General features: G+C 43.0%; 1 protein-coding gene across 6 annotated transcripts in view; it reads right to left on the reverse strand.

The window, feature by feature from the left end:
- The window catches only part of Ebf1 (EBF transcription factor 1), a 411013-nt gene that overhangs the window by 110116 nt on the left and 282428 nt on the right, over window positions 1-18469 (reverse strand). For 4 of the 6 annotated variants that reach the window (XM_052758375.1, XM_052758376.1, XM_052758379.1 and 1 more), the window contains exon 8: window positions 15448-15589. In XM_052758375.1, the coding sequence (XP_052614335.1) occupies window positions 15448-15589 (142 nt within the window). The remainder of the gene's footprint in view (window positions 1-15447; window positions 15590-18469) is intronic. The other 2 variants (XM_052758377.1, XM_052758378.1) reach the window with 1 other exon arrangement.

The following is an 18469-nucleotide window of genomic DNA, read 5'->3' on the forward strand; positions in this document are numbered from 1 at the left end:
ATTTTACCATAAATGAGGCTAGTTAACTGAGAATCCACCATCACCATTATTTAATCTGCTTTGCCCAGTGTAGGAGCCACTCTCCACAAATAACTGATTCAATGTTTAATTTATTAATATGAAAAATTCTTTACTTAGTTCTATTGCCAGAGGTAAGGAGCTACAATCAGTACCTTGGTAGAACCCCTCCATCTACACAAGGCTCTATTGGACAGCATGGGTTTGGGGACCAAGTTTAGACAACTGAGCCTATAACTGGTAATCAGAGCTGCTAGTTATGAAGTCCTCCACATATTCCAGATCTGCTGGAGGTGATACCTTCAGATCCTGCCAAGAAGGACTACAAAGTGAACCCTCACAGGACCAGGCAGGGAGTTAATGTAACAGGAAAAGGACATTGTTAAATTTGACATAACTACTGTTCTTTGAGTATATGGACCCCACACTAGCAGCTCTTTAGTTTATAAAGAAAATTTGCCCTCCAGATTTTTCTATGCAATCTTATTTTTGTCAGCAATAAAATTCTACCTAAATGCTAACCAAAGTTAGTAAATAAAATAATGAGGTTCACTGGGGCATTTTGACATGTGCATGCCATTTTACTTTGTTCTTCATTGTGTCCCTCATCTACCACCTCCCCCACCCACCTACTATGCCTTCCTCTTGCTAGTTTAAAATATTATGTAAACCATAGCCTAAAGCTACATAGGGCTGGAGGCTAGATCCCACCCATGATCCACCAGGGCACAGAATATATAAATCCTCCTCAAGTTAGGAATCAATCCTTGGCAATTCAGTTCTGCAGTGACTAATGCTGCCCCTGACTCGTCAAACAATAAATGCAAACCCTAGTCATGGCTGTTTCTGGTTCTGCCTGCTATTCCCTCCTCCCCCACGAGACACCATGGGAGTTCCCTTGCTGGCCTTCTTTTGTATGCATTCAGTTTCTATATAAGCATTTGGGGAGAAGAATGTTGGAGGATTCCCACCATCATCATGCAAGGCAGCATAGACGGTGACTTTTTAAGGAACCCGTGTTTTGTGTGTGAGCTGCATTTCAAAATCAACCTTGCCCAGCTTTTAACAAGGTCCAGGCCATGCTTTTTTGCTTTTTCAAATAACTCCACTTGTATTTCTCTCTGCAAGTACAGCTGCCGTGGCAAGCGAGTTGGAGTGAACTTCCATGACTGAGAGCCTTATCATGCTGAACCCATTTCCTCTCCTCCCTAACATGGCCAGTGGTGCTGCAAGCCAGCATTTGTTACAGCACAGATGTTTCCGTGGTGATGATCCATGACGTCACAGGCACAGAAAAGCAGACCATCAGACTTATCTGTCCATGATGAGCAAAGAGGAGTGGGAATTCCATTCTATGTAAGCTTTATGAGGTACTGACTCAACTTCCTCCATGACTATTCAGGATCTGGACTGCCCTGTCAGAACTGTGAAGAAAGCCAAGATATTTGCCTTTTCCAATTCGTTTCTACTGCCTGATGATTGTGTTCAAGGTCCAGTTGTTCCTTAAAGCTACAGGAACCTCATTCAGCTGTCAGCTTTCACCCAGTTGAGTCTGCCTGACTTGCCCTCTCTCCTACCCTAGCGCTAGCACTGAGCTCAGATGCAGCGCACCTGTGGATCCAAGGGGCCTCAGCTCCGGGGGCAGCTCTACTCTTTACCGCTAGGTGCAAATTCCTTGTCTTAACTCTCAGCTTCTGCTATTTTAATTGGGGATGATAACTATTAAAATGCCCACTTCATGAGGCTTGGTGAATTTAAATGAACTATTATGTACAGAGTAAGGGGGACAATAGATGCAAGATGGGAACAAGAAAGATGAGGAGGAAAAGGGTTCGTCTCAAGAAGATGGGGGCACCATGCATAAATGCAAATGCAAATCATGCTGACAACCCTACAAGTCCACAGTCCTCAAGTGTTCCTGGTTTTTCTTTCTCAAGAAAGTTAGACCACTTGCTTCCGCACAGTCCAACAGTTCTTTACCGAAAAGACCCAACTTCTGTGTGAAGCTGGTGGTTTCGAGCATAGTTCAGAAAACTTAAACCATTCTCAAGTCCTTCTGTCTTCTTTATTCATTCTTCCCCTTGCTCTTACTGAAATTTAACCTTGATGCCTGTTTGTAGACACACTCCTGTGCACAGTGTGTGTGTGTGTGTGTGTGTGTGTGTGTGTGTGTGTGTGCATGTGTGCAGAGAGAAAGGAGCATGTATCAAAATGTGTTAATCAGCCTGACCAGCCAACACTTCTCATGCAGACAGGAACCTTGTCCATTGGCACACTGATGGATGATGACAGTACTTGGCACTTAATGCCTGATGATTTTAACACTGGTTAGTACTCGAAGGTCTTTGCCATTCATGTTAACCTTGAGCGGTGGGCCAGCAGAGATTATTCTACTGCAGAGACGAGGAAGTTGCAGCTCAGAGACTTTCGTACTTGAGATTTTCAAAGTCTGCTTTGATTGATGAAGCCAAACCTCCCTTCCAGTTTTGATGCTTATCTGAAATATCTGTCCTGTTTGGCTAAAATAATCTCTTTGGTCCTATAAATACAGCCAACGTTCCATAAAATCTTTGTTGTGTAATTCCTTGTCCTCAAAATAGAGGGTGGATATTTATTAACTTTACAGAGTGTTACTACTCTCTTTCCAAGTAAAGTTATTTCCCCCCTAAGACACAGACCCACATATGAACTACAGTAAAAGCTCTCTATTTCCTTCTTCTATTTCCAAGTTCAGAAAACGACATCCTTGCATAATATAACAGGCGCCAATTTAAACACAGTAACATTGAAAATGCTGCCAAGCTTCCAGGCTTAGAAACATCTCTATTGTTACTAGTCGGGCCACTACACACACCCTGAATTTGTACATCTAACACAAGGGACACCAGCACTCTGAGGAATTTACCAGATAGAGACCAGTGTCCCTCCTCTTTCATTTGAAATCTGGACTTTGTGGATTTTGATGATCTTCCTTAGAGAATCTTTCATGAAGAAAATTCTAAAACATTATTAACAAGTAGATTAACCTGACATAATAATTTAAACATGTTTCCTATTTTCACCATCTTTTTTTTTTCCAACAAGGATTGAGTTCCACAGACCAACCAAATCAAAAAGACCTTCTAGAAGCCTGCCAAAGTTGAAAGGGAGAGCAATTTGAGGCCTGGCTTTATAGATTTGCTGCACATGATAGTTCCTGGAAGAACACTGTTGGTTCAGTGACTCGGCCAGCTGCAGAGTTTACCAAAGATGCGCTTTCCTCCTCGGCCAAGGAATGAGAAAGCACATTAAGGCTGGCTGGAATGTATTCCCTCTCCCACCATCCCACAGGTGATGGGCCTAAAAGCGCATGCTGCTGGCTGAGCACAGGCAGGGCTCAGTGGGTTTTGGCTTCCCCAACCATGCTCCAACAGAAGAAAGAATCTAAAAGGAAGGGTTCGGGGTCAAGCTCAGTGATGGGGTGTTTCCTAGCAGGCTCAATGCCCTGGGTTTGATCTCCAACACTCAGAAAAGGAGGAAGAGGAGAAGGGGAAAGAGGAAGAGGCAGGAAGAGGAAGAAATAGAGGAATGGGAAGGGAAGGAAATTCTCATGTATAACACACATGTTCATCTTAATGGTTTTCTAAACCATGGCTACACTGTGTTGCTACCCATTCATGTTTTACCAAGGCAGATATCATGACATTTTTATGACTTTGTCCTAAGGTCAACGGAAGCAACCAGTGTGCTGACATCTTAAACATGAACTGCTCCCTGTCTGTGTTCCCCATGTCATTCGAGACTAGAACTGCAGATAAAGAATGTGGTTTCCAACAGCTGGGACCTTGCTGTTTACAACCCTCAAATAAGCCAGACTCATAAGAACATGTGTTCATGTATAAAATATTGATCAGTTGCACAGATTGGGATAAGACTCGTATTAATAACAAAGTTCTGCTTTTGTGTTTAGTGATGAACAGATATGTGTTCAGTGGATGGAGGTCTCTTTGTGTGCCCCATGGTCTAGAGAGTGTGACTTTTGTGTTTCACTTTTCTCTTTCTGCCCTGGTGCCTGTCTGGTCTGGTCCCCACATCAGGGCTTCTGCTATGACTGGCCTGCACATATGTTACAGAAGGATTTTAATGGCTGGATCATCCTCCTGCCAACTTGCATGTGGCAGGCTGGCAGTGAAGCCACACAGTCCTACAATCCACAGACTGCCCCCCACCCCCACACAAGGTTGTTAAAATGCTGCTGATGGCGTCATATTCATCTGATAAGGGTGATGATCACCCAAATTCTATAAAGTTTCATTTCTGTCCACTGAGTATTTCAGGTTGCAATACTGGCCCAGGGAGCAGGAGATAGGGTGCTTGATAGTGAGACGTGATACCAGGAGTTTTTATCTTAACCCAGAAAAGCGCCTTCCCGTGTATCACTGCTCGAGCCAAGTACTTCACCCTTGGGATCGAGCATAGGCCTGGCTTTTCAGTTTGCCTTTGAGTAATGTCGTCAATCTGCTTCAACTGGAGCAAGTTTTATATTACAGGCTCAAATAGCAAGAGACTCTCTCCACCTCTGAAGTCCAATGTGGAGAGAGAGTAGCATTGACTAAACAGTGGGAAAGAACAGTAGCCATGACCCCAGTGTCAGCATCTTGGAAATCTAACGGTTGCAGAAACAAACTTAACTCTTTGTTTAGCCACACTAAAATCCTTAACAGTTGGCCTCAGTTTCCCTTATTTTTAAGTGGCTATTGTAACTGCACTGCCCTCCGCTGGCTATCAAGAGCATTAAAAAAAAAGTCTGAACACCCATCGCTGGACCTGAGACATCATGACTACTCTCTTAGCAGCGACACTATCCTCCCTGGAGACACAGATCTGAATCTATCGTGTGCAGTCGACCAGACTATGAGTGGTAGTGTTACTCACAAGATTAATAGGAAACAACGGACTTCTATGTCCAACTAAAAGAGAAACTGACCCATGTAAAATCTCCAAGTTCACTCCTCAGAAACAACTCTTAGACCTAAGCCACCTTTCCCATCAACACCCCCCCCCCTTACATTTCTAGTGGTCTATCCTCATGTGGTAGTTGAACAACATACCCTTCTGCCTGATGTTTTTCCTCTTTACCTCACTCACGGCTACTCATTTGAAATTGAAAATGAAGCTTCCCTGGCTCCTCGGACTTGACCGGCTCCCTTGCAGTAAGCCTTCTTGGCGGTCTGTATTTCTCTTTTACAACAACCCTTTTCAACCACTGCCATTTAAACCATCCTATTTACCATGATTTCCTGCACAGGAATTAGCATATGCATGCAGCTGCCTGCCTCATCATGTTCGTGCCTGCCCCTGCTTTGTTCGCCTCGGCACCCCTCTTGTCTAATATAGTAGGCAGAGAGCCAATAAATATTTGTTGGCCAGATAAATAACTGAATGAGAAGCAAAAGAGCAGTCACCGATGATACTGCCCTGCGAAAGAACTGACGTGGCTGGGTTGAAAGTTGAGAATTCTTCTTCCAGCCAGCATTAATCACTGCTACTACTAAGTCAGGCAGCTCCTGCCTCCGATCTCAGCATCTAGAAGGTAAGGGCAGGAGGAACAAGGAGTTCATGGCCAGCTTTGGGTACATAGTGAGTTTGAGGCCAGCCTGAGCTAAGTGAAACCCTGTCTCCAAAGAACAAAAACCAAACAAAATAAACAATTGCCACTCTACCCACAATGTGCTTCCTCCATGGATAAGAGGCCAATGTGGCATCTTGTTTCCTGGGCTGAGCTGGCCTCTAGGCCGGCAGCTGGTACCCTGTTCTCTTGGGAGTTAAAATTAGTATCAGTAACCCACATGCAGCCTTATCCCCGCCCCGTGAAGAAGGCTCTAATCATGCAAGGACCCAGGTGGGTCTCGCTGACAGATGTTCAAGTTAGAAGGGAAGGTAACAGCCAGATGACAAAAACAGGGCCACCAGCTTCCGGAAGTCCCAGGACTTCCTGCCTTTAGGCCTTGCTGGTTCCTGCCCTGACTTCCCCGCCCTTCCCCCATGCATCAGCCTCAACAGAATTGCTGCTCTTTCTGCCATTTGAACTCAAATTCTATCTCAGAAATTGATGGGTGATGCTGCCCTTGACAACACAGTGTCAGCTTTGCTCAGTGTCCAGCTGGTTCGGGGTGCATTATCATAATGGGCTGCCTGGGTGGACCCTGGCCCATGCATGTTCTGGACTCAGGTCCCTTTCAGTTTTCTGACATGCAGCTATTGCTTGTTTAAAAATAAAGCAGAGTTAACAGCTTGGGAGAGGTTTTGATTTTCCCAATCTTTTTGGGACGATAAGTCTACCTTAATGGCAAAGTGAACCTAAAGGGCTTTCTTTAAACAAACAAACAAAAAAAAAAAAACAAGCAAACAGAAAAACCAACAACAACAAACCAGTATCTATTTGGGAAAAAGAAAAATGGGTATTTCCCAGAGTCTTACATGTTTCCTGTTAAGCTGAATGAATTATTTTTTCCATCATTAAAGCCCTTTCTAACAGCACACTTTAAACTTAAGTCTTGGTTTTGCTCCATTCTAGTACCACCTAGGCAATTTATTTACTTGGTTTTATTTAACTGTGATTTTTATTTAGATCATCTAAGTGTTTCTGTAAGTTTGGTCTTTCCCTAAACAGTAATGTCTATGAAATAATGATCTTGAAGTAGTAGTTGTAATTTTTATTTCCTTACAAATTAAGATAAGCATATAACTATTTTAAAATATCTTAAGACATGCATGCTGATATATACCTATAACCCTAGAATTCAGAGACAGAGGCAGGTGGATTATGAGTTTCCAGCTGGCCTGTGCTGCATAATGAGACCTTGGGGGGGGGTGTGCATGGGCACCCATGCATGGCATGCACTCAGGTGTACATGCCTGTAATTATGCATATGAATGCCCAAGGAGGACATTGGATATTTTCCTCTATCACTATGCCTTTTCCTCTGAGATAAGTGTCTCTCACTGAGCCTGAAGCTTGCCGTTTCAGTTATGCTAGCTAGCCTGCAGGTCTAACTCTGTAGAAGAACTGTCTCCTAGGCATTTGGGTAGCACCCCCCAAAGTTGTGTGTGTAGTTCCTCAAGAAGTAAGAAACATTCTCACAGGATCATCAGAGCGTGAAGGACTCTACCAAACCTCCACTTAAGTGTGGAGGGGACGAAGGCCCAGAGAAATCTAAGTTCATCCTCAAACAGATGAACAGAGAAGCAGCAGAGAACTTCATTTTAATGTATTTCTGTAAGTATAACGGAAAAAAATAGAGGAAAATTAGAGGTTGGAGAGACAGTCCAGTGGTTCAGAGCACACACAGCTCTAGCAGAGGACCTGAGTTCAGGTCTCAGTACCCACATCAGGCAGCTCACAGCTGCACTTAACCACAGCTCCAAAGAAGCCTGAAGTCTCTGGCCTCCTCAGACACCCAAACTCATGTGCACATACCCACATATAGAAGCACATGCAATAAGAAAACACATAATTAAAATAAAATGAATCTTAAAAAAAAATACTTCAAACCCAACTACTGGCCACTCCTCCTATACATCATATTAAAAACAGGGGCTTAGGAAGAGAATATGGAAATGTCTATTTGCAAATTGCTACTGACTGGATTCTTTTGAATTCTCGTGTAAAAGGAGGCTCCTCAGAAAAGCAAGAACAGAGGGGGTCCTGGTATGAACAATGAACTATACAAATGAACACAATTGTAATTGGGATGCATGATTGATCAAAGACAAAACAACAAGAACAAAAAGGCTTCAACATTGTTCTTCATTTCTGGCCTAAACAAAACACAATCCTCCACCCCACTTCCAATAAAAACACCATAGTGAGCTTATTAAAATAAGTATGGCTCACTCATTTATTAGATCCAACCAAATAATAAATACTGGAAGCTTCCCACAGTTGACCAGTTGGCCAAGACATTCTTATAAGAAAGCTTTGAGCCCATCAGTTTCTAATATTGTTTCTAGAATGAAGTTTCCTAACCCTCTGGTTGTTGTCATCAGAGTTACCTGACCATCTCATGGTTTCTCATGGTCTCCTTCCCCACCTCATATATACACCAGAGAGTCCACAGGACCCACGAATGACTTAGAAACAGATGATCAGACTAGCTCTGCCGATATACAAGGTTTTGCTATCCTCCTTGTCATCTTGCTAATGTTATAGAAAACACATCAAGGGATGGAGAGGTGGCTTTGTAGTTAAGAGCAAGTACTGCTTTTCTAGGGGACTCCAGTTCAGATCCCAGCACTCAGTCAGAAGGCTCACTGCTATCTGTAACCCCAGTGCCAAGGTTTCTGATGCCCTCTTCTGGCCATCCTGGCAACCAGCACAAATGTACTATGCATGTGCCCATGTGCACACAGACTTACACATAAATAAAAACAAACTATATTATGCCAGTAATCAAATAGAATCAGTGTTTTTAAAGTGTGACTAGCAGAGTGGGTTCTTGCCATAGGAAAAGGGAGCTATGAAGGAAAATTAACTATAAGGGGAACACACATACACTCTCTCTTTCTCTTCCTCTTTTAAGAAATACATGCTCTGGGCTAATTTTAGGAAATTTAAGATACCAGCACAAATGCTTTAAACGCTATGGAGTAAAATAAAAGAATTGCAATTGAGTAGGAGATTAAATTAATTTAACATAATTGCATAGAGTACCAGCAGAGAGCAAAGATTCCAGAGTCATGGTTTTGTGGATTTGATTCCTAGATCTACAACTTCAATGCTATATGGCTCTGGGAAAATGTCTTTTTCTTCTTAGCCCTGGTTGCCTTGTCTTTACAATGGATATCTGGAGCACTATGTGCTTGAATAAAGGGGCTCAGTGAACAAATTCATTTTTCAGTTTCATATAGTTAAGGAAACATAGGATTAAATCCCAGGTCCATTTCTACTTATTCTTGTAACTTTGTATAAGTTACATTGAAAAATGTACTGAGAAGGTACATTTTTCTCAATCATTTTACTCCATTTTTACTGATTTAATGATTTTGGTTTCTTCTCTGGTGGGGGGTGAGGGGGTGGGGGGTGGGAGTGGTAAGCAAGATATATCAAAATAAAAACTCTGCAGTCTGTCTTTTGAAAGGCGAAGGTCTCTACCTTTACAACTAAGTCAAGAAGGAAATTCTTTCTATGCAACTTAAGGGGAAAGTAAATTCAAAACAAAAACCATCTGGAAAAAAGAACTCTCAAAAAATGCTGGGGTGTCAGTATCAAACACTCCTACTCCTGATGGATTGAGCAGTAATCAGGGAGACAGCTCCAAGGTGCAGCCAACTCCCTGGTGAGCTTCGGAAGCCCAGCAGGAAAGAGCAAAGTTATAAGCAACTCCGAACTATCTTGCCCCAGGCTTTCATGAGACAGGAAGAGGCCACATAATTGACACTGAGTTCATCAAAGCCCTGTTGGCCCTCCATACACTCTCAAAATTGCCCAGGGCCAAGGCTTGACCAGCCAGCTTAGGGCTGCATGAGTCCCTTGCAGCCTTGGCAGACTTCATTCCAAGTCATCTAAGCCAAACATCTTTGCACATACTATTTCTTTTTCTTGTAAAAGACTCTCAAGTTTGCACATAAATGAGAAATTCTTGAAGGTTTCCCTGACCCCTAACAATCGCTTTGTCTAGCTGCCTCTGCTCTGCTGTAATTATTAAGTCGTCAATTTCATTTCTTGTCTCTCTCATTTATATAATAAAGTCCATCAAGACAAGAGCCATGTCTACTTATGCTACTATACATAGTGAAGTGGCATCTGGTAGATGTTTAAAATGAGTAAATGATTTGAAATCTACTTTATCAATACGTTATATACTTTATTCATTGACATATCAAAGTCTTTAGCTCAGAGCATCATAGGAGTCTAGAAATGGCCCAACTAAGCTCCCTTTGGGCAAATATGTACCTGAAGTCCACATAGGCAAAAGGACCTACGCAAAGTCACATAACTAGTCAAAGCCAAAGTCAGGACTAGACTCCGGTTCCCCAGACAGACAACTGGGTCTTTCAAAATTCTTTTCAAGGCATGTGGATTCTTCTATATGCCCCCAGGCTCTATCACAAAGGTTTTTTTCTCTATCTGGGTTAACTCTCTACCCTCAAATCATCTTTCTCCACAAGTCCACAACAAATTTAAATGCAGCTGGGCAGAGGGAAGGAACTCAATGAGGCTGAACACCCTGGGGCGAACAACATAAGCAAAAACTGCCCAGCCTGAAGCAAAAGGCTTTAAGAAGGTCATATGCTAAGGAGCCAGAGTAACACCATATTGCCAGGGAGATGGGACCAAAAGGTCAGAACTGACTGGTGATGGCACAGACCTACTTCTATCCTTCTGAAGCTGTAATTACAGCTGGGGACATGGCCCAGTGAGCCTGTCAGCATTCTTCAGTCTTCCAGAATATTTGTAGTTTAACCAAAGCCCACTTTTGTTTATTTCTGTTATTTTGGGATCCTGGTACATTCATGTTTCATATCTTTGTAACGACTTGGAAGGGAAATTTCATTCATTCATATCTGATGCCCACAAAAGCTAAATATTCATCACTTTCCATTCTTAGAAAGTAAGTTTTATTTTTGTTTTTGTTTTTAATCTCTTTGTGAGCCACAAAGCAACGTAGGACCTCAGGTCATAACTCATGACCATTAAAATGCTCTTTTATGAAAGACTCAATATCTTCATTGGTTTTTTTTTCCTCAAAAACACATATAGTAGCTGCACAAACTCCTAAGAGCTGGGCTTGTGGCTGTCGTCGACATTGTCATCTTTTTTCCCAAGTCCTATATGTAAAAAAATACCACCAGAACAGAGCCTTGCCCTCATTCCTAGAAAAGACCCTACAGATAGGAGTCCTCTAATCTGCTCTGTTTTTCTCAGTTGTCACATGGGATGTAAGACCTCCAAGGGACTCCAAAAGGAAAGGAACAAAAAAGGGAGGAAAAACATACGCATGTCCAAATTTTATATATATATATCCTAAAAATGAGCATTTAAACTGCTTGTCAGACAGCTCCCTGACAAAGCCACTAGAGTGTATTCGCAGACATTTGCATAAACGCTGCCGGTGAGTTCGCCATAGCTGCTAGCGCTAATGGTACATAAAGTAATTTAGTCACTTCTCCCGGCATTCTGTGTCAGGATGATGAGCACCGGCACTCTGCCTTGTTGCATATTAGATCATTAGATAATAAAGTGTTAGCGCATGCAAGCTGACAGGGTCTCTGCACTCTAGCATTGTGAGGACACAGAATTTTGCCACGGGGGAAAGAAATAGAGAAACTGATGCCACAATTGGCCTTAAATTCGAGTAAATAGAACCTGAAACCCCGGATGAACCACAGTGACAATAACAGCGTTCCTGAAACCCTCTCGAGCACTCTTGCACACAGTCCCCACAAATTTGCCTGAGTGGCTTGACTGGAAGATGAGGCACACACATATATACCAATGTTTCACATTACCACGGGTGGACACGATTCAGGTCCCTTGGTCCCAAACCCATGCTTTTGTGGGAATTAGAATCCTGAGAGCAGTTAGATGTGATGCTGCCTCCCTCCACAACTGTACATCTTCCATAAAGCCATTGCTTAAAGAAGAAGCATCAATAAATGTACCCATAAATATCCAGCCAAAGAAAATCTTAGTATTTATGAATGGAGAGAAAAATGGGAGGGAGGGGGCGATTACCATGAGCTACAGTGTTCCAAGTTCCAGCCTCTTTGGATCATGCGAGATTCTAGGAAATAAATCTGCCTTTGTCATCCCTCAGATTTGAAATCCAGAGACATTAATCTGAGCCTACGGAGCTCCGAGTGCATGGGCCATGCAGGGAAGACTGTTTATGGATGTAAACCATGATTTCTTTTCTAGGAGCTCCAAGTGCATGGGCCATGCAGGGAAGACTGTGCATGAATGTAAACCATGATTTCTTTTCTAGAAATGTAGAAAGATGAGCCACAGAAGGGACTTTCCTCCCAGTGTCTGACAAACAAGATATAAATAGAGATGTGCTGTTTTGCTCAACATAATCCGGGCTACCTGTAAATGAGGTGGGAAAAGGCCCAGAATGATGAAGACTCTACAGGTCTCAAGAGGTGAAGAGGTAAAGATGAGCTGTGAGAAGGAAGGGTGGTAATGCTGAAGCAGGAGCTCGGGTTGATGGAGGCAAAAGTCTTAAGAAGGCATTTTAAACAGGATTTTTTTTTTTTTTTTGGTTTTTCGAGACAGGGTTTCTCTGTGTAGCTTTGGAGCCTGTCCTGGAACTCACTCTGTAGATCAGGCTGGCCTCGAACTCACAGAGATCCACCTGCCTCTGCCTCCCGAGTGCTGGGATTAGAGGCGTGTGCTACCACCGCCTGGCTAAACAGGATTTTTTCAATGGAAAGACAGAAGCATTATCCCCCAAACCAACATGAATTAGCATGTAGGTCCACTCCCACACATCATAACAAGAGTTCAATGTGCATGCATTCAAAGTGTCTAAATGAGTGGGTAGTTATCTATGGCTACTTTGTAGAAAATCAGATTTCTATATTGCTGCACTGTCATTCCTCAAGTTCTGAACATGTCTCCCCTTACATTCTCCTGGGAAGAAGTAAAGTAAGGGTTGGATGAGTGTGAAGGACATGGGGGCAAAGTGACCTCTCCAGCAATAGCTAACCCTTGATATGCAGTGAAATGTTACCATTTTGAACAAGGTTCTTTGTAGACTGGTAAACAAAGCAGAAGAAAGAGTCTTCCTTCTGTCTGGGGAATGCTATGATGTCCCAGCTGTTACAGTAATCTTTATCCTAACAAAGGGAGCATTTGAGCTAAGAGGATGCCTGCATGTGTTCCTATGAAGAGACCTCAACAGTCAGCATGGGCAACACTCTTCCTCCATGTCTTTTCTTCTCTCTCTCTCCTCCCTTCTGTGTTTAAATACTAATTACTAGTTATTAAATGATAACATTAGTTAGTTATTAAGAATTCAAAAGTAGGATAGTTTTAATTCTTGTCAAATTGGAACATCTGGCCCCACGCCTCCCTCTTAGAGACACTGGTTAGTGCCAGGGCAACAGGGCATGCATGGGGCAGCCTTCAGTGCCTTCACCCAGCCCACTTCCCTTATCTACATCTCCTTCACCCTCCCAATGCAGAGACCTATTGTTTTATCCCTAACAGATAACCACCTTCATTTTACCAAGAAGAAAACCAAGGACCCTAAAGGCTAAAGTGACTTGTCCAGGGTCAGACAGAGGTCGGAGTGAGATGAAGAACAGAACTTAGGATTGCTGGTGCCTACTTCAAGACTTTGTTCTCTGCATCACCTTGCAAAACAGTGTCACTGACCTCTGCCCTTTGGAGGCATCCTTCGCTAGCTGGTGGCTTTTTGTTTGCTTACTTTGGGATGTTTGTTGCAAGTTTAAATAGTATGGTGCAAGAGCTTGTTCCATTTCCTTTGAAACTTTATTTTCACTCCTATTTATTTGTGTATACATGTTCCTACCTGGGCTGGTGTGTGTGTGTGTGAGTGTGTGAGTGTGAGTGTGTGAGTGTGAGTGTGTGTGTGTGTGTGTGTTTGCAGGCCAGAGGACAACCTTGGGTATAGTTTCTCAGGTGCCACCACCTTGTTTTTTTGAGACAAGTTCTCTTTGTTGGCCTGAAACTCACCAAGTAGGCTAGGCTGCCTGTTCAGTGGGTCCCGGAGATCTGCCTATCTCTGCTTTCCCAGAGATGGAATCATAAGCAGGTTACCAGACTAGACTTGACGTTTTAATGTGGATTCTGAGGGTCGGGAAGCAGGTTCTCTAGAGTAAATGCTTTATTGACTGAGCCATCCTGCCAGCCTTCTCCTCACTTCCTAAGGCCAAAAATAGGAGCTCGCCATGGGAGCTAGCCATGGGAACTAGGTAGGAGAGCTGTGCTTAGAGCTTTCTCTGAACCATGAACTGCAGATCTCTGTTAAGTCCATCTCCAGATCAGCCGGCTCCCATTTCAACCAACCAGTCAGAGGTAAAGCAACAATTTTGGTCCCAGGGTCTCCAAACTGTGCGTGCTGATGATCCACCAAGTGTTCCTGCTCCCTCCCACCCAAGCACCTTTAGTCATACGATGCCTTCAGTGACTTCAAGGGTATTAAGGAGGCACCATTACTGCAAAGTGAGGATCCGAATAATTTTAAGTACAGAAATGGAGCTAGGGATGTAATCATGAGCAGGTGTTTCAAATGGCCTCCTGAAAAAAGTAATATCCATCCATCTCAGCACTAATGAAACATAAAGCCTCAGCTTTTGAACGATGATGGTTTACTTTTGAAAGACTATAAAACTGGGTGTGGGGGAAAATGCCTTCTAAGAGTATGACATCGGGCCAATTAATAAAATGTACTGTTTGTGCATTTCTCAAGCACAGGTGGAAAAAAAACAGGCAAAAATGATGACAGGGGTGTGTTTATTAAATTGGGATGCTGGCAGAGAAGGGCGTTTTCTGCCTTATGAATTATGTCATGGATAGCTTGTGGGCCACAGTAGAAGTCAGGCTATCAGATGATAATTTGTATGGCCGTGTTCTCAGAAGAATCCTGCCGATCTGGCAAAGGAGGGGTGGAAGAGAGAGAGGAGCAGGTTGGGTTTCATTTGACGAGATCAGAAGAAGCGCAATTGGTAGCTGGTATGCGGTAGACTCTTGGGTAGACAGAAAGAGGAATTCATTGCCTAGACACTCAAGTGAATTATTTACGTGCACACCCAAGCTAATTCAGATTCCCTCTGAGTAACACGCCCTTCCCCTGAAACATTTCTGCCTGTTTCCTGCAGTTGTCTCACAGATAACCACTGATTTCCCCCCAATCTTCAGTGGTAGTGATTTCTCCCTGGCCAAAGTCTCCCCTGCAGGGACAACAGGCTGTGTCACATGATGAAGAAGAGGGAGTTTTTGGCCCAGAGAGTGAAAGGCATGGGAGGGACATTTTGCCTGATTACTGCAGCAGGATGAGTAACTACCCTGGACTCTAAACCAGATCTCCAAATGAAGTCAACAGGTAGTCACACAGATGCACTGTCAGGTTTGGATGTTTCTCCCTATTCACCTATGGATTGACCTTTTCTCATTTTGTACTCAAGTGGGAGCTCCTTGGTCCAGGTCTCTCTCTCTCTTCCCAAGCTGAGAGTAACAGATACCAGCATTCCAATATAGACAGTCAGGCGAGCAACGAACAAGAGTATGCTTAAAAGATATACCCCTGCCTTTAAGTCCTTAGCATCTTACTTTGCAGGGTCAAAGTGCAAAGCACATCATTGGTGTTCAACTGGAAACTCTACAATTTATAACAACAGGAAATGTGGTGGAATGGAAGGAAGGAATCACGCAAAGTCACAGTTAAAAGTAGCAATGCCAACCAATGAAAATGATTCGCCTACCATGTTCCAGATAAGAGGGCGTACCTTCCGAGGGGTCAAGCCTCCTAGCCCTCCGCCCGTGCTTGGAATTATTGTGGACAAACATGTTATCGGAGACTGCCAGGACATGGCCATCCACGTTGACTGTGGTAGACACCACGACCTGGAGACAGGAGAGGAAAATGAATGAACATTTTCATATAAAAGCATGGTGGGAAATAAACTCAAGTTAAATAAATAACAGCTGGGAGCTGAAGAAAATTGCACAGCTATTCCACATAATAACTGGTGCTTATGTTGTACATGTCTAACAAGAGGCGCTATTGATGAGTGGGTCTTCGGCATGGAACGCTTTTGATGCCGTTTTAAGTAAAATTGCACAGTTTATAGTTATGCAGCAAAAGGTACCCTGTTAACCATAATTTTTACAAGGCGGTCTTTATTAGCACAGTTTTAGATTTTTTTTTTTTACACAAGGGTGGCTGTGTTTCGCCTAAATTACCCTTCAGTTTAGACACTGAAGTAGATATCACAGTAGAGCATGCAAATAGAAGTCTTTTAGCTCTTTAAAATATCTCCTCCCTGCTGTGTTAGGGTTACAAAGATAGGGCATGAAAATGAGAGGGGTTGAGTAAAAGCTGGGATCCACTTGTGTCTTCCTCTCCCAGGGGTCTTATTGAAGTTTCTTATACATTTTACTCTTTTGTCCCATGTTAGTTTGGTGAATCATATTCATCCCTCCCTCAGACCCCTTATCATCATGCCAACCCCCCCCCAAAAAAAAAAATCCTTGCTAATTAAGGGTCTTAGATCTGTTTCAAAGAGAAAAAAGTAAAACATAGAACTGACGAAATGCCAACTTAGATGCCCAGGCCACATCTAAGGGTGACTCAGTCAGGCTTGCCACAAGGGTCCGAGAAAAACATGCGCCTCTGAGAACTTCAACTAAAACAATGAACAGGATTGACCTACATATCTCCTTATATTAAAAAGGGGAGGGGGATTAAAACTAAACCCCACAGAGATATGTTTATTCATGTGACCTCTTACAACCAAATATAATAATTGCCTGTAATCGCAGCTTTGGCTCCCAACTCATGCTTTGACACGAGAAATGGCCATCAGACAGCCCCTGTTTAATCCACCTATTATGTTGACTAATTAACTTTGCCCGCTGGCTTATTTCTTCCTCCATTATCAGCCCCTGTCAGCCACAAGCACCCAGCAGCATAGGGGAACCTCGGGCTCTTTGATTGATCACCAATAGATTGACATGCAGATTAATTTAATTAGAATCACCTCACTTGAGAAATGAAAGACAATGGCAAGAAGGCTAATAGATCTGCTCTTATAATGAGGCCAGCCTCCTGAGCAAAATCGGAAGAGTTCTGATTTATTTTGCTCAATTCCCCAGTTGCTTGGAAAGACTCTCGATTTAATTGTTCTCCAGTTTTAGAGGCATTAGTTTCTGAAGAGGTGGATGGCTTTACAAAACTTGGTATGTACTGTGCCCTTAGCTTTGGAGGCAGCCTTTTCTCTGAGTTAGCTAAGGGGCCATGGGCTTCTCGACTCTTTGGGGCGATGCTGTGGTTTCATTGCCTGATGAACATAGGGGAAAGCATGCACCTTGGTCCAGACCTGTCAGTTTTCAACCCTCAATGTCAAAGTACAACATCCTACTGCCCCTTATTTTCATCCAAAAGCTTTCTGGCAAAATAAGACCAACTTCCTTTTCCTGAGAGGTGGCCATAAACTACAGACTATGAACACGGGACTCACAGGGTTGATTTTGGTATCGTATTAAAATGCACACTTGACAGTTCAGAAGCTACCCAAGATCCAGTGTGTTCTCTTCAGTCTGTCAAAATTCCATCTAGAACACGTCATTCACAGAGGGACACCAGAGATTGATGCAGCAGTTGGCTGCATGCTCTCTGTATATTCATCACTAGCTGACCAGGTGTGACAGGGCCTGAAGCCTGTGTTTGTCCCTCATCAATCGTGGGTTAATTTAAAAGAAGAAAGTGGGGGGAGAAGGAAAGAAAATGGTCTATTCCTCTATTTTCAGAAACTATCCCATACAATGACAGTATCATTAAGACAACTGAGGCACTTTTCAGGGATGGCTTTGTGACACCAAAAACTACATAACAGCTGGCTCTTTCAAAGAAATGTTGATTTACTACAAGACCACAACTGAGTGGTCACCGGAGTCGTTAGCTCAACAAGCTATAAAAGGAAATCCCAAACAGTATCTGTTTCCAGTGGCAGGAAATGGAAAGTGGTTACCCCAGACGTCTGTCTTCAGAGAAGAGAGCAATGGCATCCTATCAAACACCTGGAAGACACCAGCGCTACAAACAGTACGACTTAAAACATCTGGTTTCCTTGTAAAACATTGCCACCGAAATTGCCGACATTAAATAAAAAGGGCAAGAACGTCCCCCAAAACCTGTTAAGAAAGAAAACTATACTATATGCGTTTCCTTTTTTCTTTGTAAGGAAAGACCACAGAGTCGCCTGTGCGACAGGACCACTCAACGGTCAGCACAGCCAGAACCAGACAATGGGGAATGAAGAATCCCTGTGTTCCATATTCTAGAAACTAACTGGTAGACATGTCCCTCACAAACTCATCGCACAATGTTCCAAGCCCAAAATAATTTCTCCCAGTCCAATTTGGGAACAATTGGGATGAATTTAAACAAAGTACTTTCTGAAATTAACTAGCAATTAAAAGTCATCTGTGAGATGAAAAGGGTGGCAGGGGATGGGACGTACTTCTGAGCTAACTTTGAAAAGAGACCCATGGTAGATGGACAATGAGCCTCCATGGTCCCACACAGAATCAGTAGGCTGCTGGCAAGTAGGGGCAGGTTAAGAGGACAGACAGGCTTGACAAGGCTTCATCATGTCCAGATTTTGTCAATAGAACACATCTTGAATTTAGGACAAAATAACAATAGAACATTCTTTTCCTTTTGGAATCAACTTCCCTTTTTATTTCTTCCTTCATCCCACTGCCCAGAGAAAAAGAGGGCAT

This window comes from Peromyscus californicus, unplaced genomic scaffold (genome assembly GCF_007827085.1).
Source record: "Peromyscus californicus insignis strain IS unplaced genomic scaffold, ASM782708v3 Scaffold_3__1_contigs__length_106647218, whole genome shotgun sequence".
Lineage (NCBI taxonomy): Eukaryota > Metazoa > Chordata > Mammalia > Rodentia > Cricetidae > Peromyscus > Peromyscus californicus.